This window comes from Leptomonas pyrrhocoris (assembly GCF_001293395.1).
Source record: "Leptomonas pyrrhocoris isolate H10 chromosome Unknown, whole genome shotgun sequence".
Classification (NCBI taxonomy): domain Eukaryota; phylum Euglenozoa; class Kinetoplastea; order Trypanosomatida; family Trypanosomatidae; genus Leptomonas; species Leptomonas pyrrhocoris.
In genome coordinates this window covers 511,619-535,198 of record NW_015438372.1, presented here as the reverse complement: position 1 = coordinate 535,198, position 23,580 = coordinate 511,619, and the positions used below count along the sequence as shown (strand labels likewise).

Sequence of the window (23,580 nt, the reverse complement as noted above, 5' to 3'; positions counted from 1 at the left end):
AGGGGAGGCGTCATCCCCCTTTCATTCTCTTCTTCTTTTTCTTTTCTCTTTGACAATCTGCAGTCGAGCACGAGAATTTGCGCAGCGGGCGGCCTCAACAGGCGGTTTTGACGCCAGCGATCCGACTTCTTGTCACGCAGTACTCTGAAAGAAAAAAGGGATTTCTCTGCTTCTTTTTTCAAATTCGCACTCTCTCCCTCTATCATTTCCATTCTCGTGTCCTTCTGCAGCGCAACATGAGTTTCCCACGCGCGCACACGCAAATGCACACACACACACACACTACGGTACAGTTCTTTAGATCTTTTTGATTACTACTACTGTTATTTTTTTACTATATTAGAGCTCAATAGATTTTACGCGGCGTGGAAGGATTCTTCTCCTGCCTCCGGACGAGCGGGTCCACACGAGTGGGTGCGGCACACGTCAAGACACGTAACTGCAGGGGTTTCTTTTTGAAGAAGAAGAAACTCCTCCTTTCAGGACTTGATCTTTATCGACTCATGCACGACACCGCACGCCTGCTCCCCCTTTTGGAGGCAGCAAGGAAGTGTCTCATCTCCACACCCTGGGAAGAAGATGGAGCGGCGGTACAACAACGCGACAGCGCAAAGGTGCGTTCACCTGGCGAGCCAACGGCGACGGCTGTGTTCTGCCAGATGCTGGACGTGCATCGGCTTTACAGCCTCCTTCGCACAGCTGCAGAACGGCAACAACTGAATGAAAAAGCAGAGCTCGAAACCAAAGAAGGCGTTACCTCCCCCTCTGCCTACCTTTGTGCTTCTGTTGCTGCTCCTCCCCTCCCCAAACAAGCTGGGTCGTCGGATGCGCTCAACGGACGTGACACACGGAAAAGAGCCGAAGATGGCGAGCAGATCACTTTATCCTCTCCTCGAAACAATCTGGACAACGCCACGGCAGAGGACCGTTTCGCAGCCGAAGAGACGCACCTTCTGCGCCGCACGCACCAGCACTACCTCGCCGTCCTGGGTGACTCCAGCTCGTATGTGCGAACTCTCTTCTCCGTGCACAGCCCGCAAAGCAAGACGAAGGCGAAGTCGAAAAGAAGCGGCAAGAGCGCCGCTGACGTCGACGTCTTCGCCGCGCCTGCGGTGCTGTCTTCTGATGAGGACGTGGACGTGGTGGAGGTGCTCTTGGCCCTTGTCCTCTGCATGGCGGCCGCGCTGTGCTCGCAGGCGAGGCGACATGGGCAGTCCCTGCAGCCGCAAGGGACGACATCACACGATCCCAACCACAACAGTGCCAAACGGACGGGTCTCCTCAGCTCGTCACGAGACACATCCGAGCTCTCGCAGTGGAGCAGTACGGCGACGGCACGGCGCAGTAGCGACCATCTCAACATCCATGCGTCGCATGTCCACCGCGCCGCCTCTTCCGACTCCGTGTACGCGGCAGTGCGCATGCACTACGGTGTGGACGGCGACGACCTCGCGGCACCAAACACACCTTCCAGCACCACAACTACCAACAACGGAGAAGAGGGAGCAGGACTGCGCGTGACGCTGCAGCGCGTTCTTCCCTTGCTGGAGTCCCGACTGCCGATGACGGAGCTGTGGCGCGAACCGTCGCTACTCGCGGCGCTGGACGTGATGGCGCGGGGCTTGTGGCAGGCGCAGAGCAACGTGCACTCCATCGCGCAATCGCAAAGTCGCTCCCTGCGTCGCTGCCCGCTGTGCTACGCCGCCGCGCTGAACAACGATCTAGCCGTCGAGGCGATGGCGCAGCTGAACCACTACTACGCACTCTACCACGGTGAAGACGGCGACCCGGGAAAGCACGGTCCATACGGTGGTGATGATTCACGCTTCGAAAACTCTCAGTCACAGCAAGAAAACAGGCGGTTGAAGGTGGAAGCGCAGGCACGTGGGTGGGTCGCGGCGTGTCGGATCGCAGTTTGGAATGCAAACAAGGCTGCCCTGCTACGTCTTACGGTCGTACCTTCGCCGCCGTGGATCGCAGACTTGAAGTTGTCATCACCACAGCTACCACCGCCGCTTTCCTCTACCTTTTTGTGGACAAGACAAGCCGCGGTTGTTCTGCAGCTGTTGTGGAGACATTGGTGGGTCGCGGAAATAAAACTGGCTTTGAATGAACAGAAGGAAGAGGCGACGAGGGCGACGTCGTCGTCTTCGGTGGAGTCGCTGATTGGCCGCGATGCTTCCCGGCGACTGCGCAGTGCGCAGCTGTTCCTTGATAGTTTATTCTCTTCCTCCTCCGGCGGCTCAGCGAATCAGCCGCTTTGGTTTGGCAACAACAGCGTGAACATGAACAGCGGACGCAGCGCGTGTGTGCAGGGGAAGCAAGACGGGCACGCAGCACCCACCGCCACCACGGCGGCTCTGATTTGGCTCTTAAGCCTTCCTCTGCCCTTGAAGGACCACGACGTGCCGACACGCGGTGACGCGGCGTCTTCTGCCGAGGCAGCTGCCAGCGGCACGGCAATTCATTGGATGTGCGCCCACAACGATGTGGTGCTCCTGCGGCTCTTCATGCTGCACTGCAGCTCGCGCGATCCAGCCTTGATTCTGCCAGGGCTCGAAGCACCGCAACGCCCACCAACCGCGAGCTCTGGACTCCCTTCATCGGGCGACCCCAACGCAGCTGCGCTCATCGGGAAGGAAACTTCTCAGGCCGCAACGGAGCGGAGTTCCCGCCCGGCATCGGACAGGCTCTTCGCATCTCCCCCCTCCGCTTCTCGAGCGCCGCTCGTGGTGCAGCTCAGAGACATTCGAAACAGCAACGACGGCGACGTCTCACCTTCTCCATCTCGAGCGGCAGCGGCGGCATTTTGTAGCACCGACTTCCCTCTCTCCACTCTCGCAGCCACGACTCCTCGTCCCACACGCTGTGTCCCGCGTCTGCTGCGCCTTCTTCGCCTCGGTGACGCCGACGGCCGCACGGCTCTCAACGTGGCGTGTGCGCGTGGCCATCTGCCGTGCGTTCGCCTCCTGCTGTCGTGCGGCCTGTCGCCCAACTCCCTCTCTCTCGAGGCCTGGCGCACCTACGCCGCCACGATTCCTCCGCCACTTCTGCGTCTGCTGTACGACCCATCGGTGCTCGACGGTGCGGTGGATTGTGAGGATCGTGTAAGCCTGGCTGATCGCCTGCGTCGGACGCACTGCCCAGCGGCCGCGGCCAGGACCCTCGCCAGGCTAGCGTATCGGCTGTGGAGCGAGAAGATGCAGCACCTGGGCTGCCCCACCATAAACTATGATGAACCGATCACGCAGGGAGACGTCTCCGTTGCGTCGTGTGAGGCGTGGCACAGCGCGTACCGGCGGTGTCAGGCAGCGCACGATCGGGTGCTGCGGCCGGCGATGGCTGCCTTGGCCTATGACCCTCACGAACCGCTAGCCCGTCTCGTCGTCTTAGCTGTGCTCGTGCGAATGCTGACAACGTGGCTCACCACCGTACCGCCGTGCATTCGAAGTGGGGGCAGCGCAGGGGCTGAAGGCAACTCAGCGAAAAGCGACAGCGGCATCCCCTTCAGCGTTGCTGCACTACGCGAGCTGCGCCTGCAGCACACGGTGGCCCTACGTCTCTACACACAGTTAACCTGCCCCCTTGGTCGCACCATACTGCACGCCGCGGTGGCGATGCGCGGTGCGCTTTGTGCGGCCGTGGAGCTGCGCGAGGAGAGGTCCGCCGCTGCATTGCTGCGGCTGTCTGCATCTGCATCTGCATCTGCGCAGATCGTGGACCCAACAACGTCACCGCGTGATGTCGTCGAGACATCGAGAGATGCGAAGAGGGCGGACGCTGCGGCGGCGGCGGCGCAGGAGAATTTCATGGGCCCAGGAGAGCACCGCCAACCAACGGGTAACACCGCCACCGCCGCGCCGCAGCAGCAGCGGCAGTGTGCACAGCTCCCTCCTTCGGAGGCAGCCACTGCACGCCGCGATCTGCAAGTCCTCTACGACGGTGTGCTGGCCGAGGTGCGGCGCCTGGATGCGTGCCTTGCCGATGAGCAGCGCGGCGTAACAGCGAGGATGAGCGAGGGACAGAAGTATGCGGAGGACGACGCTGCTGCTGCTTTCCGCGGAGGAGAATCCGCTTTCACGGGCGTGGCGACCGTTCTGCGGGGTCACCCTTCCCACGATGTCGCAGACGCGGCTGAAATGGACGTCTCAGGTGCGGGGGATGTGCCGGCCTACGTGTTGGTGGTCATCCCGTCTGCCGTCGCGCTGCAACGAGCGCGGTGGGGCGCCAGCGGCAGTCATCGCGACCTCGCACCAGCGCGAGCGAGTCCCTCCTGGGTCCTGGTCGAGCCGACGCTGTGGTGCGCCGCCCCTTCCCCCTCCTACACCACTCCTCGACAGGTGTGGGTGCAGCTGCCTCGGTCTCTGCCGTTGGATCAGCTTCTCCGCGAGCACGACGGCGGGGGCTACGGTGTGGTGTCGCAGGATATGCCGTTGGCTGCCCCGGTGCAGCGGGGAGACCTCATCACGTTTCAGTACGTGAAGCGCGCTGGCAGCGCAGCACCGCCGCAGTTCGTGGCGCACGCCATCTTCTCCGAGCCGCGGACACTGCCGTATCTAGCGCTGGCGCAGGAGCCTCGAGAGCTGTCGCCGTACATGTCGCCGCCACCGACCAGTCTGATGCTGCCTTTTCCGTCTGCGCAATCGAATGGAGGCGCTACACGTCTCTCGCCTCGGGGTTTGTCTGCGGCCTCCTCACAAATGCAGCAGCTGCGTCGGGCCACGAGCGTCACCCTGCACGCGTGCTGCGTACCATCGATGTACGTTGAAGGCAACACGGCAGAGAAGCAGCAGGAGCACCCGCTGGATTGGCTGCAGGCGCGACCGGCCACCACCACAACTGTTGATGCCGCAAGCAACGAGAAGAGCGCTGAGGGGAACGGGAGACCGGCAGACACGGACATCCTCACGGTGCTGCGAACGAACAGTACTTTTGTCTCTCGCTGGTCGCGCATTGTCTGGGCCGACCTGCAGCCATGCTGGCTGGCATCCGCAGCCGATGCAAGCCGCGACAACATGCGGTCTAGTACGGATCAGCAGAGAGCTGAGCTCGGCAGCATCGCGGACGGGACTTCGCGGGTTAGCAGCCACCACCGCGGCACTCTTTTGCTGTGGAACCTCTTCAGCACCGACGAGGAGGCAGAGGAGGACCGGGCGGACGACGTAGCGCACAACTTCCGGAGACAGGTTGCTGGCGAGAGGGTTCTCCTCTCCGTGCGTCTCGCCTCTGCGCACGACAGCGCCGCTACCAGTGATGATGGGGGCCACAGTCAGCCTGCAACGCGGTGGCCCTCTCGCGCGGATGCCACTACCGGGGTTGTTGGTGCAGACGCGGTGGTGGACGTCACCCTCTAGAGAAGAAGCCTGCTAAAGTGTTTGTATACAACGAGTAGAGAAAAAGGAAGGGGCGTTCAGAGGATGGAGCCGTGAGAAGCACCTCGCCGCCCCTCATCCGGTTCGAAGGTGGAGCGCAGAGGCAAAGCCAGAAAAAAATGTATGTGGCATCCTTCCCCCCGGCAAATACGCCGTGTTTTATAGCTGTTATACATATGTATGTATATGTATGCCATAGCAACTCTTCGTGCGTCCTCCGTCCTTCGTTCGTTTCCTTTTCTATGCTTCGACTGCACTTCAGCGCCCCCAACGCGGCGACGCTCTCTCTCTCTCTCTCCCTCTCTCCGCGCTGTCCAGACGCGACACCAGTGGACACAATTTCGGCGCAGTGTCACAGCCACGGCGGCACACATGCCATCCTTCTCAGCTTGTTTCTTCTGATGCCCAACCTCCCCGAACACAGCGAAGCAACCTCTCCACACGCCGCGTCAGCCAACCCGCCACTTCTCCTTCCACTGGTGGCGCATCGTTTCTACACCGACTTTATGGCGCGCCTCAGCGCCCAGCAGCGATCCAGTGCACCGCGCAGCACCACGAGTGCCTACGGCGACAGCAGCAGTGGTAACGGGAAGAAGACGAAGACGCATAACGGAACGGACGGCAGTGGGGGCGCAGAGGAAGAGGAGGAGGAGGAGGACGCTGCGCTACGGCGGCTGTCGCGTGCGCAGTGTGACGCCGTCGGGCCGCTACTGTGGCAGTGGCTCTTGCTTCTCCACGCCACGGCTCAAGAAAGCAGAGCCAATGACAACGAACAGCATCACCTGAGCGAGGTGGACGTGGAGGAACATCGAGCCGATCCGTCTCACACACAGGCGCTGCTGCCACCTCGATCGCGGTTGCACACGCCGGGGCAGGTGGAGCAGCTCTTTCAAACGGGTCTCTCCTCCCTCGTGCCAGCCGCAGTAGGTCGCGGAGCAGCAGCAGCGGTGCGTACGCCGACGGCCGACCTCCCCGCTCCTTGGCACGCCACAAAGGACGAGCCTTACGCATCACCCAGCTCGCCCTACGCCGATGCGCACCGATCGTTGGTGCGTGCCCTCGTTCGACTCAGCACTAACGGCCCGCTCTTCAGCTCGTGGTGCGCGCTGTGCTACGAGTGCATGTTCGCCCTTCCATCCGTCGAAGTGGCGGCGGAGGCGGAGCAGCGAGGGGGCGGGGGAGTCGAGGCGTGCCATCCCACCGCCCCGGTGGCTGTGGCGCGTGTGCAGGATGCGTGGGATACCGCCTGCGCGCCGTACAGCCGAGGAAAGAAGACGCAAACGGTCGGTGAGGGGCAGAAGACACATGGGAACGCCCACCCAGCGCACCAGGCGTCTATTTCCGGACAAAGCAACACCGATGACGCAGGCGCTTCGCTCGACGCCGCGACTGTAGCGCAGCTGTGGCAGGAGGTGTACAAACACACTGCCACTAACCACACAGGCCGAGCTGGCTCACCCGGCGAGTCCTCTGCCGCCTCGCACGCACACCCGTTGTTTCCGCTGTGGGTATCCCAGTGGTACGTCGAGTGCTGCCGCATCGCCTCTCACGGCCGCGATGACGGCTTTCAGGTCAAAAGCGTGCCCTTCACGGTGCTGCGTCGTGTGATGCACTACCTGTGCCGTCGCCTGATCGAGGAGGAGGAGGAGGTGGTGGTGGTCGGCGAAGGCAGCCCGCGCCTGCTGCGCGAGATGCCGGTCTCGGCGTCTACCACAACTGCTTCAACTTCCTCGGTAATAGGGGAGAGCACAACGAAAGGTCACCGCGCCGCGTCATCCACACGCCAGTCGGCTCCCCTCACGGTGGCCACCCTGACCGGGCTGGCGTTGAAGGCACCCGCAGTGGACGGCGCAGGAAAGCAGCGCCGAGCAACGCGTGAGGGGAAGCGCCGTCGCGGCTGGCACGACAGCGATGACGACAACGACGAGGACGGGGACTCCAGTCAGGAGAAGGCGAAATCGATGTGGGAAATCTGGTGTACAGGGGACCAGGCGGGGGTGGTCGCTCTGCTTTTCAGCGCTTTTTATCGAGAAGTGAGCAGCCCTACGCCGTCTCTATTGCTGCGGCTGTCCTTTGCAGCTACTCCCTGTCCCCTTCGTTGCGGACATCTCTCGTTACGCCGGAGCAACAGCAGGAGCAGGAGCGCAAAAATGAAGGCGGTAAAGCGAAGCAAGAAGACAGTAAGGTGTACGGTGAGAATACTCCACGCAGTTGTTTCCCAGGGGCGGATGAGGAAATGGAGAAGGGTGATGACACCCGTTATGACGCCGTACGCATCCTTCGCGAGGTGTACCTGCGCAACGGGGAGGTGCGTTGGTGGACCTTGGGCGACTCCCAGCGACACCGGCAGCTGATGGCGGACAAGCGTGTCTGACGTGACGTGTGTCCGCAATAAACGTCGCTACCTTTGTGGTCTTCTTTTTGTTTTTTGTCAGCCGGCGTGATGAGCGCGTGAATGTCGGGGAGGGCTGTGCGTTTCTGCCACAGCAATGTTTATCGCAGCGAACAAAGGAAGATAAATAAGCAGTGCTATACGTGAGTACACGCACACACACACATACATACGCGCTTCTCACGGCAAGGCCGCATGAACTGTGTGTGTGTGTGTGTGTGTCCTTCCAATTAAATTAAAAGAAAAGAAAAGAAAAGAAGCGGTGAAGCGTCAACTTATCTCACTCACCTCTACCGGCGTTTCTCTTGGTGTTGTTGGCTTGTTACCGCACCCTGCACGTATGCCGCTCCACGCAACCCCCCCCCCCCTCGGCCCCTGCGGGCACGAGCTAGCTCAACGGAGAAGTAAAAAAGAGAACTACCTTTGAAAAAAGCGGGTCGTAAGACCATCCCGTGATCGTTCTTCCACTGCGTGGACGGTGCGCACGGCGTATTCACCTTTGCGTTCCGCCATCATCGTCATCATCATCATCATCGATCCGCTTCACCTCGTTTTCTGTAATTGGTATTCCTTTGTTGCGTCATCGCTGTGTCCGTCGTCATCACTACCTCCTTCATTATTGCAACGGTGCTGCTTTTGAAGCTTCTGCGTATTCTCACCATTTATTGTCCGAGTTTTTTTTTGCCGCCAGCGTCTGCTGAGACGTGCGTTGAACTACATAGAAGGAGGGAGCCGATCCAGCGGGCCCAACCACCCCCCCCCCCTCCCCCCTACGGAGGTGAGAGAACCGCAAGAACGTACGCGCAAAGGGGGAAAAACAAGAACTGTGGCTACAACACGCGGCTGTTCTCAACTTTTGTGCCTTCGTCTTAAACTCCCTCGTTTCGTGGTTGGCCGATTTCCTTAATTGCGATTTATTTTTTGCTATTGCGGCTGCCCGCAGCGTATTCGCACCTCGGCCGTGTCGCTGCCGAATTTCGTTCTTCTTTGGTTGTTGTTGTTGTTCCTCAGCGCCGCCGTTGTCGCTCCTTCACACACACACACACATATATATATCAGATTTCGCAAAAGGGAAAAAGGCTCATTGCTTGCTAATTCCACTGTCCTTTTTTGTCATATATATTTATTCTTATTGCTTGTGGTGTCATCGACGCAGGAAAAGGTGGCGTCGGTGCACGCCGTCTCCGCTGCCGTTGTTCGTCCGTGGTCGTTGCCGGTGTTGCGGCTCCGCTGCCGTTGTTCGGGGGATTCACACGAGTTATTGCTATGTATTTAGTTTCTGCATCTACACATATTTTTTTTTTGGTTATTCACTATCTTTGTGTTTTTTTTCTCGTAATTACCTCTCCGTGTTCGCTTGTTGGTGTTGCTGTTGACGGTCTCATTGCTCTGTCGTCGATCTTTCAGTCCCTGGTGCTGCCACGGCATACGTGTCGCCTCTCCGCTTTCACACACACACAGCAAAAGGAAAAGGATATATATATATAGGTGCGTAGGGAAGGGCTGAGTTCACAAGACACCGTACCACTTCTCTCGCATCATTCCCAGAGAAACGCACTCGCACACCGAGAGAGGGGGAGAGAGAGCGAGAGAGATACGGGGCACAATCCAATAAACGTGCACGCAATTAACGAAGATGGAAACGAGCTCGCCTGCGGTGCCGATCGAGCCCGTCATCACCATCATCTCCAGCGATGGCGAAACGTTCTCGCTTAGCGCCCAAACTGTCGCCCACTCGCACCTCCTCGAGGGTGCCTTGCGCAAGTGGGCGGAGGTCTATCAAGTGCAGATGAAGCCCCCTGCGCACGCCGGCCGCAGCGGTAGCCTGCCTGGCGAGGACGCCGACGACGCGACCACCACCGATGCGACAGCCGACGACCCGGAGGAGACCCCCGACGAGCGCTTCATCGAGGGCTACTACGATGAGACGGCCAGCGATGTCTCAGCCACCAGCGGCATGATTGAGGACACGCTGAACAACTTAGACGGGCGGGCGGCCGCCGCCGCCGGTGAAGAGGCGCTGGTGGGGAGCGAGGTGGATCAGCCGAAGGTAATGCGCATGGTGAGCGTGCCGGTGAATGGGGAAGAGGCGGACGCGGTGGAGAGCGGCGGGGCGCCTGCGGAGGGCGACATCGTCGACGACAGCGAGGACTCCGACCGCACCGCGAGTGTGCTGCCGTCGCCGCACGAGGGATCAATGTCGAGCTCCACCACGCCGACAAAGACGATGGACAGCAGCAACGGAGACGCGACCGCGTCTGTCGGCGGAGTAGTAGGGAGCGGTTTAGGGGCCGCGCCGCGCTCCATCAGTCCCTTTGTGCGAGATGTTTCGTCATCCCCGCCGACCTCCCTCGTACGGGATGCGGCGGGGGATGAGCCGTCTGGACAGGGTAATGGGAGTAGCTGCAACGGTGGCTTGTCCGGCGTGTCCGCCTCCACGGGCATCACCGGTGGTCCTGGTGATGCGGTTGATTGTGTGGTAAGAAACCAGCTCCCGGCCGTGCAGAACGGGGCGGCCACGCGCTTGCCGGCGAACATGGTTATCTCACCCGACGGCCACGGTTCGCAGACGTCGCCGTCCGCGTTGATGGACGCAGATCAATCTACCCCGAGCGTGTTGAGTGAGGAGGAGGTGGAGGCGGAGGAGCAGGTGCGTAGCGGCGACGGTGTCGGACCGGCGAAGGTGCATGGCAAGGCCGACCCACGCAACCTGGGCGACGAGGGCCTCGACGACGCGGCGGCACCGATCGATGGCGTCGTCTCGCCCACGTCGCCCTCGCCTTCACCGGAGGCAGCAGCGATAGCGACGTCAACAAACGTCCATAGCGATGCCGATGTGCCGAATCGTGACGCGGATCCTGTCGTTCCCGCCCTTGGCTCCCCTAACGGCAACGCCGAAGTCCACACCTCCAGCGGCAACAGAGACGACGATAAGAAGCTGACGTCGCCTTCCTCGCGGGACGGCTTCATTGAGCGTCGGCGCAGCGCGGTGGTCGTTACGGCCGGTGCTGCAGAGGAAGACACGGACGATGTGGTGTTGGACAGCAGCGGCAGCGGCATCAGCATCAACATCAGCAGCAACAGTAATGGGTGCGCACGTGATTCCTGTACCCTTCCTGAGCCGATGGAAGCAGCCACCACCACCACCGCCGCCGCCGCATCCTCCACGACGCCCTCTCACACGCCCGGCAGCTTCCGCAGCGGCAGCGGCCACCTCAGTGCCTCCCCTGCACCGGACTGGCGCTCGCCCACCAGCTGTCACCAACGCACGCCGTGCATCGCAGACGAAGACGACGTCGGCGCAATGGTCAGCGACGATGATGAAAACGGCGTGGTGGAGGAGGCGGAGAAGGAAGAAAACGGCGCCGCAGCAGCAGCAACGGTGCCGGCGGCGAAGCAGAACAGCACGAACCCGATTCGAGCTTCTGCTGTCGGGGGAACAGAGGTAACCGCACCGTCGCGGGGGTTGACAGCGAGCGACGACACCACCACCGTTGCCGCAGCATCATTGGCGGCCGACCCGGGCAGCTCTCTTGTGTACAGCGACGGCATCCGCATCACCTCCAGCGCCATCGTCTTCGACTTGCTGCCCGTGATCTCCTCCGTGCACACGAGCCTGTCCACGTCGATGATGTCGCCGCAGTCGCTGAGAAAGGCCATCGGGTCGCCCGATGTGATGAGCACCGGGCAGGACTCACTTACTCTGACGTCAGCTGGGGGCACGGTGGCAGGAGGTGATGAGGCGAGCAGGGACAAGTTCGTAGATCCCACCACAGCCCCTACAGTAGCAGCAGCAGCAGCAGCAATCACAGCAACGGGTGGTGAATCAACGACCACCACAGCAGCCGCAGCACCGCCTGGACCAAAGATGATCATCCATTCCAGCATCTTGGTGCTATGCATTAAATACATGACGCACTTCGCAGAGGCGGAAGCGCAGGCCGCCGCCGCAGCAGCAGCAGCAGCAGCCATGAAAGCGAAAAGGCGTAAACGCGGTCGCCGCCGCCGCCACCGCCATCGCCGCCAGCAACAGCAGCAACACGACCCCGATCACTCCTTCAACCAAGAAAACGGCGATGGCGACAGCAGCAGCGACGGCAGCACCGCCACCTCATCGACGTCCTCATCCACTGACGTCAGCGGTAGCAGCAGCAGCGACAACAACAGCGATAGCGAGGCCGACTCATTGACCGGCAGTTACAACTCTATTAATGCCCCTGTCATCATTAGTGTACCTCTGCCGCCGCCGTCCGGTGCTGCTGCTGCCGCTGTCGCAGGTGCTGGCGTGGGTGCTGCTCCTTCAGCGGAGGCGGCGAACGTACTACCGTGTGGGCCGGCGGCGATCCCGATGCCGCTGACGCGGCCACTCGTGACGTTCCTCTCACCGTGGGAGCGCTCATTCCTCTATCTCGACCTCCTCGGTGCGCCGGAGTCGGTGCTGACGGCCGCCCTCGCCATCCAAGAAGTCTGCCCGGACTTCGACTACTTCTGCCCGGGGCCGTGCCTGCGCAACGCCCGCGCGAAGGCGGCCCTGATGACGCCGCCGCCTCCCTCGGAAGGCGTGCACACCCTTGTCGAGGTGATGCGGGCCGCCAAGCAGCTACAAATCGACCCGCTGCACGCGCTCTGCACGGGGTGGCTGGCGGACTTCATGATTCGTGTGTCCTACGGTGCGACGGACAACTTTGAGGCGGCACACCTGATCCGGCAGTGCCTGCGGGTGCCGAGCGACTGGAACAGGCGAGAGACGGACTGTCTGAAGCTCGAAAACGAATGGCCCGCCAACGAAGAGGCAGAATAAGACCTCTTTCGCTGCTCCCGCAGGTTGACGTTTCTCCTTGCTTGTGTGTGTGTGCGTGTTCTTCATGGAGTCTCTATCGCTTCCTTTTTGCTGTAGGGGAAAAGAAACTTCGAGTACTTCCCTTTGTCTGCGGGCTCTTCTTTTTTGTTCCTCTGTGGCACCGTGTGCCGAAGACCTTTTCTTCTGCAGTTGTGCAGAGCCACACATCAGCGTTGCCGCTTTGTTCCTTATCCATTGTATTACTCGCCAGGTGTACATGTTGTTGCGTGTTTTCCCGGTTTCTTCTTCATTTCTTATTATTATTATGATTAGTTAAAGAGCGCGTGTGCCGCGTGACTCGGGGTGTATCTGTCGGGGTTGACTATTTGTGTTGTGGTGTCTGTGTGTCCGTGTGTGGAAGTACGGCAGAGGCACAAACCGAAGGAGAGAGTGCGGCTCAAGACGACGGCGTCGTCCTCCTCCTCCTGTTGTTGGTTTTGGCTCCGTTTCTTGTAATGGTCGGGTTTTTTGCTTCTGTTTTTGGTTTGGTTTTTTTTTTTACAGCGATTGCACCCGTGTTGCGCGGACGACGTACTCTCCCCTCGTTCTTTCTCTCTCTCTCTCAAAAGGCAGTTCGACGTTGCATTAACGGCCATGTGCAGCGCACGCACACGCGCGCGTGTGTGTGTGTGTGTGTGTGTGCTTGTCTGCATTCTCGAGCGCGGCAGAGGGCTACTGGTAGTCCCTCCACGACGTACATTTCATGAAAAGAGTCTTCTTCGGTATGTTCTGCTGCTGACGTCGCTACCTTTCCTCACTTCCTTCCGCTCTGACGTTTCATTTCGCTGTGCTCTCACGCTCCATTGACTCGCCGATAATTGCTCCCGTCGGCTCACGGACGTCTCCATCAACCATTTCCTTTGTTGTTTGTTTTCTTCTTAGAAAACTCCCACGAGTCTGCGTTTACAGCCTTTGCTTCTGTGCGTCCACCCCAAATCGTCGTCCTCCTCTTTACCTTTTTTTTTAAGCTTTCGCTGGCTCACGGCATCATCAAGGCAACTTAAACACACACACACATACCTTACATACCTCTCCCTCCGTTTTTCTTGCTGTCCGCCATGTCCACCGAGGAGTGCTTCTGCATCGGCAACAGAAACAAGCACGTCGTGCGGGTGCCGATCGCCATCGCCAACGAACTCTTCGGTATCCTGAACATGGACGCCGTCTTCGACATCGTGAAGCAAATCCACGGCGACATGGAGGCGGGCGATGAGGATCAGGCCGAGGACGCGGAGGAGCTGAAAGTGGAGGATTTGGAGTACAGCGACAGGGTGCTCGACGTCGTGCAGGAGTACGCGTTGCTGCCGCCGATCGATCGCACCAGCAACATCCCGCGCCCGTTGACGCAGGACCTGAAGAGCGTGGTGTCCGCTGCGGCGATGGACCTCGTGACGGCGGCCGAGAAGAACGACTACCTGGTGGACCTGCTGAACTGTTCCATGTTTCTTCGCTGTGACCAACTCACGGCGCTCTGTGCGGCGTACATGGCGATGCGCATCGATGAAATCGCGAAGGGAGCACCCGATATCATGGCGGGTGCGCAGCGTATCCGTGACTTCATGCACATGGAGAACGAGTGGACGCCGGAGGAGATGGTGTACCTGCGGGAGGAAATGAATTACGCTAAAAGTGTGGACCCGAACGTGTACTGATCCCACACATGCCCAATGAGACTCCCTGCACGAAGGGCTGTGCATCTGGGAAAGGGGAAAAATGCAAGAAGAAGAAACAAGGGAAGAAGGGCGGTTCATCAACAGACACGTTTGGGGACGATCAGGAGAAGACAAACGGTTGATAGGTATGTATTGTCCTCTGCACTTCCTCTTTCCGCTTGCGTTTGTCGGAGTTGTCTGGCTGTTGTGGTTCCTCATCGGTGGGCACTGCCCCTCCTCCCTTACTTATGTCGTTTTCTTGTTCTTGGCTCTCCTCCCCAAATCCTTTTCCTTTGAAAAGGTAAGTGTGTGCGACATCGCTACACAGGTGCGTGAGAGCTGTCATAACTTCTGTTGTCTTATGAATGTGTTTTTTTTTTTCTTTCCTCTTCTTCTTCCCCACAGAGTCCCGCTGCTGAAGAAATCGAAGGGAAAGGAAAAATCGAAGGAAAGACGCGTTCTCGTTGGACGATGCCAAGTGCGACTCCGCAGCGCATCGGCGATCCGCACGCGTCGCCTCGTCTTGTGTTTCCTTCTCTCTGGTTTGGTTTCTTTACTTACGTCTGGAGGAGTTTTCTCCCCTTGATTTATTTCTGTCGTTTCCCCGGTTCGTCATCTCTTTCCTTTTGAGTGCTGCTGTTGATCTTGGTTTGACGCTCTCACCGGCGAAATATGTTTTCCCCTTCTCCCGCGACTCACCGTGCTTGAAAGGGAGATATATATACATATATGCGGTCTGTGTGCCACTTCTGTGTCCACGGCCGCATCCTTTCTTTCTTTGTATGATTCCTGCTCTACCCGCCCTTCTCCGTTTGTTTGGCCGCCACTAGCACACCAAGTCTGCATACACGTCAATTACTATTCTCATTATTGTAAAGCCGATGGCGGCGTATGGGTGTGAGAAGGCACACCGAACGCCATCAGCTGTCGAGAGGGCGTCGGGGGGAGGGGGGAGTGACTAGCTGTTTTCTCTCGGTTTGCCAGCAGGTAGTTTGCTTGTGGTCTGTTCGCTAGTTGAACGTTTTCATTTGTTATCGGTGTCGGTTCTCCACGACGGAGCGGGGAAGAGAAGGGAACGTGTCGTGCAGGAAAAGGAGTGGAAAGCTACGGTGAAGAGCACAACCTGCTGCACCTACACACACTTACGCACACGCACGTCAACAAACGTGGTCTCTCCCTCACTGACCTCCTCCTTCTCCTCCTCCCCCCTCCTTGTCGTTGTTAATATCTTTCGACCCTTCTTTTTTGTATCTGTTCGCTTCTCGTTTTGCTTCACTATTTCTTTATTATTTTCAAGGTTTCATCGGCTGCGGGAGAACAAAATGAAAAGCTGACGTCGACTCTTTCTACTTCCTAACGGAACTGCTGAACATCTTTTTTCCAGGAGCATTCTATAAAAATACATATATGTATATCCGTGTGTGGCGTGTGTATGAAGCGTTGATGTTGACGTTGATTTGGGAATGCCCCGGCAAAGATCGTTCAACACGAAAGTAACGGAAGCATCAGACAATAATAATAATAAGAACGAGAGAGAGAGAGAGAGACAGAGAGGAGTAAAGCGCGCTGCGTGTACATCAGCAGCGACACTGCTGTCAAACGATGTCGTTTCGCGGACCGCATCGAAACTTTTACGTGTGTGTGTAGGCGGCATTCTGAAAGGGGGAAAGAGATTCACGAGGGTGTGCGTGTGTTCGTGGTAACACACCTCTTCAGCGCTAACTGGTGCTTTGCTTTCACTACTACTGTTATGTTCGGAGAAAGCGTCCTCCAATAATAATGCAAAGCCGTCTGTGCGTACTGCTTTCTCAATCGTCAGCGACGATCTGCGTTATCGGCACTCACAGCTCTGATCATGCACTGTGGTGGTGGTGGTGGTGGTTTTTCTCTCCTTTTTCATCTATCGCCTTCCCCCTTCTTCTTTTTTCCGCCTGCTCTTCTTCTGCTGCATCGCACATACACGCACGTACACACACACACTCACGTCGTAGGCAAAGGACCGCCACCATCAAATGACACTGCTGTTTCTTTGTTTCTTCTTTTGCTACAGAAGTACTCTGCATTGAGCAAGCACGAGGCGAGAATATATTCTTTCCCCACCGTCGCGAAAACCTAGATAGAGAGCGATCTACCTTGTTTTTGATTCAACCTATCGTAAGCTGCTCTGTGCGCCATCGGCGGTCGCACAATCTTGTTGTGTGTTCTCTCCTTTTCCTTTCCTCTCGCCGTTGCCGCTTTTTTTATTGTTTGTGTATCTCAGCTTCTATTACTTTTCCCGTCTCTTTATCTCACACTTTATTTCCCACATCCGTGTTATCCGGAGCACCGGTGCGGCTCCTCGCCGTATCTTTCTGTGGTGTTGGTTTTTAGCATGTGGCTGCTGCTCCTGATCTGACTCGTTCTCTTCGCCTCTTTTCCTTTTGCGACGTCATGTCCGCTGTCCTCTTCCCCCGCCAGGCGTACTACGAGCGCATCGGGGCAGCCAAGGCGTTGCTGCCGCTGCTGGCTCCGCAAGGGACACAAGTGCAGGTGGGCAGCCCCAGCGTGAACATGCAGTTTCTTCAACAGCTCATCCTCGCCCACACGAGCGCCATCCCGTTTGAGACGATCGACGTGCTGCTTGGCCGCCGCGTCTCGGTCGCCCCCGTTGACATCTACGACAAGCTCATCCACGCCAGGCGAGGCGGTTACTGCTTTGAGCAGAACGGTCTCTTCTACGAGGCCCTGCGCGACGCCGGCTTCACGGACGTGCGCCCGGTCGCCGCGCGGGTGCTGTGGGATGGGGAGAACTCCCCGCTTGGGCGGACGCATCGCCTCAACATCGTCACCCTTCCCGCTGAGGACGACGCGACGGGGAGCGGGACGCGGCAGTGGATGGTGGACGTCGGCTTTGGGGCTGGGGTGCCGCGGGCGCCGCTGCGATTGGACACGGCGGAGCCGCAGCAGACGATCGCCGGCGTCATGCGAGTCCGCACGCGCAACCCAGTCCCTGAGCTCACCGGTGGCTGGAGCGAGAACGTGGTGGAGCTGCAGGTGGAGGGAGGCGGGTGGCGGCCCTTATACCACTTTGATCTCCAGCCGCAGTGGCTGCGCGACATCTACATGATGAACTTCGTCGTGTATCAAGAGTCGCTCTTTCGCGGATGCGTGCAGGCCGCCCGGGCGGAGGGGACGTGGGTGCGGACGCCGACCCCGGCCGAGAAGGACAGCGCACACGCCGTGGTATCGGCGACGGGCTACACCTTCGTCCCTCGCGGCGTGTACTCGGTGGTAGCGCGCAGCGATAAGTGCACCACCGCCGCCAAACCAGCCTTTTTGGTGCCAGACGCAGCGCTCGCCCTGTTGCCGGGGGTGGGCGGCGTGTTGCCGAGTGCGCAGTCGCACCCCGCCACACCCGGCGAGCTCTATGACTGGATGAAGGAGAAGCTGCAGATCGACTTCCAGCAGACGCGGCTGCCGCAGTATAGCGTGTCGCGGGACGAGTTCGAGCGGGCGGCGCGGGACCGGTTGGAGGTGTTTGGCGGGAGCGGCTTTCAGTCCCCGCACAACTTCTGAAGATAAGATAAAAAAACCTTGATGGTCGTCGCGGTTGTCGTCGCATGTTTTTCTATCTCATTTTTTTTTTGCCGTTGTTGTCGTTTCTGAAGCAGCAGGAACCTTTCTGTTCTCATGGCAATTCTTACGATCGTTGTTGTGTACACACATGTATATATATGCGTGTGTGTGTGTGTGCGTAGCGAGGGTCTTGACTTGCCACCCATCATGCACGCCCACCCTCTGACAGCACTGCAGCAACGTAATACGACTTACGATGCACTGCTGTGTGTGACGACGACGTTATCGTATTATTATTATTTTTTCCGAGCTTCACACGAATTAGCTCACGTTTTGCTTTGCTTTTTCTCTCTTTTCCTATCGAAGTTGTTGTTGCGCAGCGCGTGTCCCAACAACGAATAACGACAGGTTTTTAATTCGTATTTGCGTCTGCAGCACTTTCTTCTGCGTCCACGATGTTGCCTGTGTCGGGCGTGCATGAACAGGTGTGCGATGTACCTCGTATCATCCGGCCTCGATATATATATATATATATATATGTATGTATTTGGTGTCTGCCTCCGTCCCCACCTTCGCTTTGAGGGGAGGGGGGGGGGGGCGGGGGGAGGGAGGTCATTTGCCCCTGTCCATCGGAAACCGCTCCCAGCTTTTGCTCTTGCCTTTTCCTCTCCTCCGCCACACCTCTCAAAGGGAACGCAAAACAATTCCCCGCGTCACAGAGCAAAGCAGAAGAAACAGCGTACTGCTCTCTCCAGGTAAGTAACCCACCCCTTTCTTTCTGTGTGTGTGTGCGTGCTTTGCGATCTGTGCGTCGTCGCACACGCACAGCAGCATTCGCTCCCTCATTTTCTGCTCACCATGACGTCCGTGCCGTTCCCCCGAGAGGCGTATTACGAGCGCATCGGGGCCACAACGACTCTCCTGCCGCTCGTCACCGCCAACACCTCCACCACCCCCGGCGCGCTGGGCGTCAACTTCCTGCGCAACTTAGTCCTCGCGCACCTCAGCACGATTCCCTTTGAAAACGTCGACGTGCTGCTCGGCCGGCCCATCTCCACAAACCTCGCGGACCTCTACAACAAGCTGATTCACGCCAGGCGGGGCGGGTACTGCATCGAGCAGAACAGTCTGCTGCGCGCGGCGATGGTGGATGCGGGATTCACGCACATCCGCACGCTGGGCGGGCGGTCCGTCATCCCAGATGAGGCGGTCGCGACGGGGCGTCTGCATGTGATGAACTTAGTAACGATCCACGGCGAGGAGGGGGAGGAGGAGCGGTGGGTGGTGGACGTCGGCACCTCGGCCGGCGTGCCGATGGGCCCGCTGCGGCTGGACACGACGGCCTCGCAGTTCACCCCCGCCGGGGAGTTCCGTATATCCAAGTACGACCTCTGCACCAACAAGGAAATGATGCACTACGCACGTCCGGTGGGCGGCTTTGACGAGGGGTGGACGGAGTACGCCTTTGAGATGCACGCGCACAGTGGCACCTGGCGGGCCATCCACCGATTTGACCTCCAGCCGCAGTACCCGCGTGACGTCTTCGCGATGAACTACGTGACCTACCAACTCGCCGTCATCGGGTACTCGCTGCGGGGCTCTCGCACGGTGACGACGTGGGCGCCGGAAGGCACGCAGGGCATCCCGAACGGGGTGGGGGGGTGGGTGTGTGTGCCGCGTGGCGTGCACGGCCTGCGAGTGGAGACGGAATCACGAGTGTCGGTGCGGACGCTGAACGCCTACCCCGGCGCGCCCGACGCGGCACCGCCTACCGGAGAGCTGGCGCCGCCGGTGCCGCACGAGGAGCACCCCACCACGCCGGGCGAGCTCTACGACTGGATGGTCGAGTACCTCGGCATCGACTTCACGCAGACGCGCCTGCCGCAGTACAACGTATCGCGCGAAGAGTTCGAGAAGGCGCTGCGGGCGCGAGTCGTGCTGTTTGGGGGGAAGGAATGGGAGCCGCCGGTGTATTAGTTTGATGGGGGAGGGAGGGAGAGGTCGTCTCCTCGCACCTCCCAAATCGTTTGTGTTGTTGGGTTTTTTTGTTTTCTCCTTTAATGAGGTCGCCCCGTCCGCACGTGCGGTGAGCCCGCCCAACGGGGTTTTTATTTGCGTGTTCGGTTTTTTCTGAAGGCTTGCGACGTGAAGGAAAGGGGAAAAAGGGGGAAACACCGGGCGATGCATCGAAGGCGACGTGTTGTGTACTCTCCCGTTCTCCTCTCTCCCACCCCACGAGGCGGAAACGCAGACGATCTGCGCACGCAAGAAACTTCCTTTCGTATAATCCCTTGAGTTGCACAACAGGTGCATCAAACGGTGTCAGTCCTTAGTTGGAAAAAACAACACGATAGACGGGATGTAACGATATCTGTTGACACTTTACTTGTTTCTTTTTTCTTTTCCTTTCTTCCTCTTCGTTGTTCTCGTCTCCCTCCTTCCCTGAACCGGAAGGAGTCAACGAGGGTGTTGTTAGTTTCGTTTTCATCTCACGCCTTCATCCACTTTTGATGGAAGAAGACGGCTTTCTTCTCATTCCTCTTGAGGGCTTTGTTTATGGGCTTGTTTTTCTATACATCGCTCTTTGTCCTGTGTGTGCGCCGACGTCTTCCGAGAACTCAACAGGCACGTGTGTGAGTGCACGTGCGGCGGAATCCGTCCTTTCCGGTTAACCTTTTGTATAGGACACAAGTCTTCACTGTGTCTGTGGTTATTAGTTCACACACGCTCTTGGCTCAGTAAAGAAGACATACAGGCACGAATGCTCTCCCTTTTTCCGTGAGGGAGCGCTGAACATCTGAAGGGGGTTTCTTGAATGCACCTCGACATCTCAAGAGGTCTGAGGAGCACAGCGCGATGGAACGGCCGACGTGGAATGCCTTTTTCTGTTTGTTTGTTTTATTATTATTATTATCATTATTATTACTATTTGCCAGGTAGTGAACCTCGCGCCAGTTTTATTATTTTTTTCTTCTTCTCCGCTGTTAACACCGTTTCACATTTCCCTCCCTTCCTTCCCCTCCTCCCCTCTTTCCTTTCTTCTCCCGCCTCCTCTGAAGCCCTCTATCATTACCTGTCACCTCAACACACACACACGCACACACACACCCACGGCCGGCATTGACGCGGACGTCGAAGAGAACGCAGGAGAAACACATACAAGAATTTGCATTCGCGTATTTATTTTTATTTATTTCAAGCGATGTCGTCTTTCTCAATGCGGCAGCGCACGCACCGGCCGACTGCGGCCACCGTCGCAGGGGGCGGCAACAAAGCCCGCCCGATCCACGGCTCGCCGCGACAGCTGCAGCTCTGCAAGGAGATCCTTTTCGCGGGCTTCCCCTGCCAGCTGCCCTATCAGCGGAGCAGCGGCGCTGCTTTCGCCTCTTCCTCTCCCGCGACGAATCCCACCCCCTCCAAGAACCCCGACGTGCGGCCCCTCTCGAAGAAGTTCGTCTTCGGTTTCTTCCAGCAGTACGGCACGGTCGAGGACTTTGTCTACGATGAAGCACGCGGCATCGGCAGCGTCGTCTTCGCGGACGGGGCGGACGCGCAGGGATGCTACTTAGCCGTGCACCTCTCCTTCCTTCCAGCCGTCACCGCTGACGGCGGCGTCGGTCAGACGACGTGGGAGCAGGACACCGCAGGCGAGGACTTGGCGGAGCGCAGGGCTCGCCCAAGCGACTTGCTGCTGTGCTTGGAGTTTGCGCACTGCTGTCCCTTTGTGAACCCGGTGCTGCTGACGAAGGATGTCTTTGTCGATGGCGGCAGTGCGCACTGCGAGGTGCCGGGCGGCGATCTGAGTCGCGCAACACTGTTCCACCGCTTTCCACAGCTGCTGATGCCGCCACCACCGTCGTCGTTACCGCAACAGCCGGTGGCCTCGCACGCTGTGATGCGCTGGCGGGAGGAGGGCGATGGCGGGGACGCTCTTCACGGCTCCCCTGCGCATGAGCAGAGTCATCCGTCCCGCATGGAAGTCATCAGCGACGACGAAGATAAAGACGGAAGCAGCGGCAGCGGCAGCGGCGCCACGGCGAAGCGAAGGCCGTCCGCCTCACAGGCGGCAGAGGCACGTCGCGTCACGCCGGTCGGTCCGCACTTCCCCGGTCGTGGTGTCGCTCCGGTGGAGGTGGAGGCGGCGTTGTGGCAGCTGCTGCGTCCCTCGCACGTTGCCCCATCCCCGCGCAACGTTGCGACGGTGTTGGATCTGTGGTGGGAGTACTATAACCTGTACGTGCTCCACAAGACGCAGCCGGCGGAGTCGCGCATCGAGGACAGCGCCTTCCGCTACGCCTCGCGTCCCTCGCTCGTGCAGGAGCTGCTCGAAGTTCGAAAGCAAGGCCGCGAGTACGCGCACGGCGATGAGGAGGCGGCCCAGCAGGTCCTGCAGCGCCTCGTCTACGACCACGGCTTCCACAACGTCCTCACCTACTTAACGGTGAAGCAGAAGTTCAAGTACGACCCGGTGTGGGCCAGCTTCATGCGCGACCTGTACAAGCCGAAGCTCGCCCTGCAAGTGGCGGCGTGGCAGTCGCTAATGGCAGAGGAGGAAGAAGGGAAAAGCTCAAAGAAAGGCGAAACGGCGGCGGCGGCAGCGGCGGAGGAGGGGGAGGTCAGCGAAGCCCGTCGTCGCCGCATCGTGGTGAAGGCGATCCAGGAGCTGCACGAGCCGCAGCCGAAGAAGGCGCGTGATGTGGAGTGGGTGCAGCGGGCAGAGCAGACGTGGTTCGCCATGCCGCGCACCACCGCCGCGGCCAACGTGGTGGACAACGTAAAGTTCCTGCGGAAAGTGAAGCGAGGCGAGGTGGACCGCAACGGCGTCGATAAGGACGTCAGCCAGCAGCCCCCGCTGCCCACGCAGCAGAAGGGAGCGGCGGCAGAGGAGGAGGAGGATGTAACCGCGGCGAGCATCCAAGACGCCTACCCGTCCATGAGCGCACGGCAGAAGGAGGAGCAGCTGTACTCGGAGGTGCTGCAGAACCTGGACGGGTACGTCGCTGTCGGCACCGCCGAGGAGCTCGTGGCCATGTGCGAGGACCCGAAGCTGTTTCGCTACGCGCGGGGTCACATCGGCTATGAGGAGGCGCATCATCAGCCGTCGTACTGGCTGGCCTACCTAAACGCGCTGTGGGTTCCACTCATCGCCCTCCTCTTAATGGGCTTTGGCTCCTACTACATCGTGGATCGGCTCGGTATTAGTAAGGTGAACGAGATGCGGCAGAAGGAACAGCAGCAGCGCGAGTTTCATGAGCAGCTGCGTCGGCTGGTGGAGCAGCAACGGCGTATGATGAACACGACGTTTGCGGCGGGCAACACCAAAGAGATGCGGGCCGCGATGCAGGACATGAATGCGACGATGCGCAAGGCGGCCGAGGCGGCGCGGAAGGCGGGAGGGAAATTTAACGTGGAGCTCCGCGGAGACTTGTGAGATGGGGTGGGGGAGCGGGGAGGAGGATTGTTTGGTTCGCTGGCCGTTGGTTGCCGCTGTTGCAGAAGCCGACCATTTCGTTTCTCTCTCGGTGTGTGTTCGTGTGTTTCAGAATGTCATTTCTTTTCCTTTCTCTCTCTCTCTTTTGCGATGTGATTGTTTAACAATGTTAAGTGTTTTATGTTTGGTTGTTTCTTCTGGATGCGCCCTCACGTCATTCGTCTCTCGCGATACCCACCAAAAGGAGAACACAGCTGTCACAGTGGAAGAAATACGGGAGAGGGTTTGAAGAGATCGTTGTCGCTCCTCTTCTTTTTCTCTTTTGCGCATATCATCAA

General features: G+C 58.9%; 7 protein-coding genes across 12 annotated transcripts; all 7 read left to right on the top strand.

The window, feature by feature from the left end:
• Window positions 1–229: 229 nt before the first annotated feature.
• ABB37_07013 (hypothetical protein) lies at window positions 230–5,354 on the top strand (the record flags this gene model as incomplete). Its single annotated transcript, XM_015805496.1, has 1 exon — window positions 230–5,354. Exon 1 carries the CDS (start codon window positions 504–506, stop codon window positions 5,352–5,354), a length of 4,851 nt encoding a protein of 1,616 aa, XP_015656109.1. The 5' UTR covers window positions 230–503.
• Window positions 5,355–5,633: 279 nt separating this feature from the next.
• ABB37_07012 (hypothetical protein) lies at window positions 5,634–7,726 on the top strand (the record flags this gene model as incomplete). 2 transcript variants are annotated; one of them, XM_015805495.1, is made up of 1 exon in its annotated part: window positions 5,634–7,726. In XM_015805495.1, the coding sequence occupies exon 1, from the start codon at window positions 5,774–5,776 to the stop codon at window positions 7,724–7,726; it is 1,953 nt and encodes a 650-aa protein (XP_015656108.1). In that variant the 5' UTR covers window positions 5,634–5,773. The 2 variants fall into 2 exon arrangements, with proteins under 2 accessions (XP_015656108.1, XP_015656107.1); XM_015805494.1 differs by having other exon boundaries at window positions 5,690–7,726.
• A 1,674-nt stretch (window positions 7,727–9,400) lies between these two features.
• On the top strand, window positions 9,401–12,565 carry ABB37_07011 (hypothetical protein; the record flags this gene model as incomplete). Its single annotated transcript, XM_015805493.1, has 1 exon — window positions 9,401–12,565. The coding sequence occupies one exon, from the start codon at window positions 9,401–9,403 to the stop codon at window positions 12,563–12,565; it is 3,165 nt and encodes a 1,054-aa protein (XP_015656106.1).
• Window positions 12,566–13,417: 852 nt separating this feature from the next.
• Window positions 13,418–14,256, top strand: ABB37_07010 (hypothetical protein; the record flags this gene model as incomplete). 3 transcript variants are annotated; one of them, XM_015805492.1, is made up of 1 exon in its annotated part: window positions 13,418–14,256. In XM_015805492.1, the coding sequence occupies exon 1, from the start codon at window positions 13,663–13,665 to the stop codon at window positions 14,254–14,256; it is 594 nt and encodes a 197-aa protein (XP_015656105.1). In that variant the 5' UTR covers window positions 13,418–13,662. The 3 variants fall into 3 exon arrangements, with proteins under 3 accessions (XP_015656105.1, XP_015656104.1, XP_015656103.1); XM_015805491.1 differs by having other exon boundaries at window positions 13,486–14,256; XM_015805490.1 differs by having other exon boundaries at window positions 13,572–14,256.
• A 1,990-nt stretch (window positions 14,257–16,246) lies between these two features.
• Window positions 16,247–17,811, top strand: ABB37_07009 (N-hydroxyarylamine O-acetyltransferase; the record flags this gene model as incomplete). The annotated part of the gene is made up of 1 exon (XM_015805489.1): window positions 16,247–17,811. The coding sequence occupies exon 1, from the start codon at window positions 16,687–16,689 to the stop codon at window positions 17,809–17,811; it is 1,125 nt and encodes a 374-aa protein (XP_015656102.1). The 5' UTR covers window positions 16,247–16,686.
• A 645-nt stretch (window positions 17,812–18,456) lies between these two features.
• ABB37_07008 (N-hydroxyarylamine O-acetyltransferase) lies at window positions 18,457–19,788 on the top strand (the record flags this gene model as incomplete). Of its 3 annotated transcripts, none has more annotated exons than XM_015805488.1 (1): window positions 18,457–19,788. In XM_015805488.1, exon 1 carries the CDS (start codon window positions 18,670–18,672, stop codon window positions 19,786–19,788), a length of 1,119 nt encoding a protein of 372 aa, XP_015656101.1. In that variant the 5' UTR covers window positions 18,457–18,669. The 3 variants fall into 3 exon arrangements, with proteins under 3 accessions (XP_015656101.1, XP_015656100.1, XP_015656099.1); XM_015805487.1 differs by having other exon boundaries at window positions 18,501–19,788; XM_015805486.1 differs by having other exon boundaries at window positions 18,530–19,788.
• Window positions 19,789–21,013: 1,225 nt separating this feature from the next.
• Window positions 21,014–23,242, top strand: ABB37_07007 (hypothetical protein; the record flags this gene model as incomplete). The annotated part of the gene is made up of 1 exon (XM_015805485.1): window positions 21,014–23,242. The coding sequence occupies one exon, from the start codon at window positions 21,014–21,016 to the stop codon at window positions 23,240–23,242; it is 2,229 nt and encodes a 742-aa protein (XP_015656098.1).
• Between the last annotated feature and the right edge of the window lie 338 nt (window positions 23,243–23,580).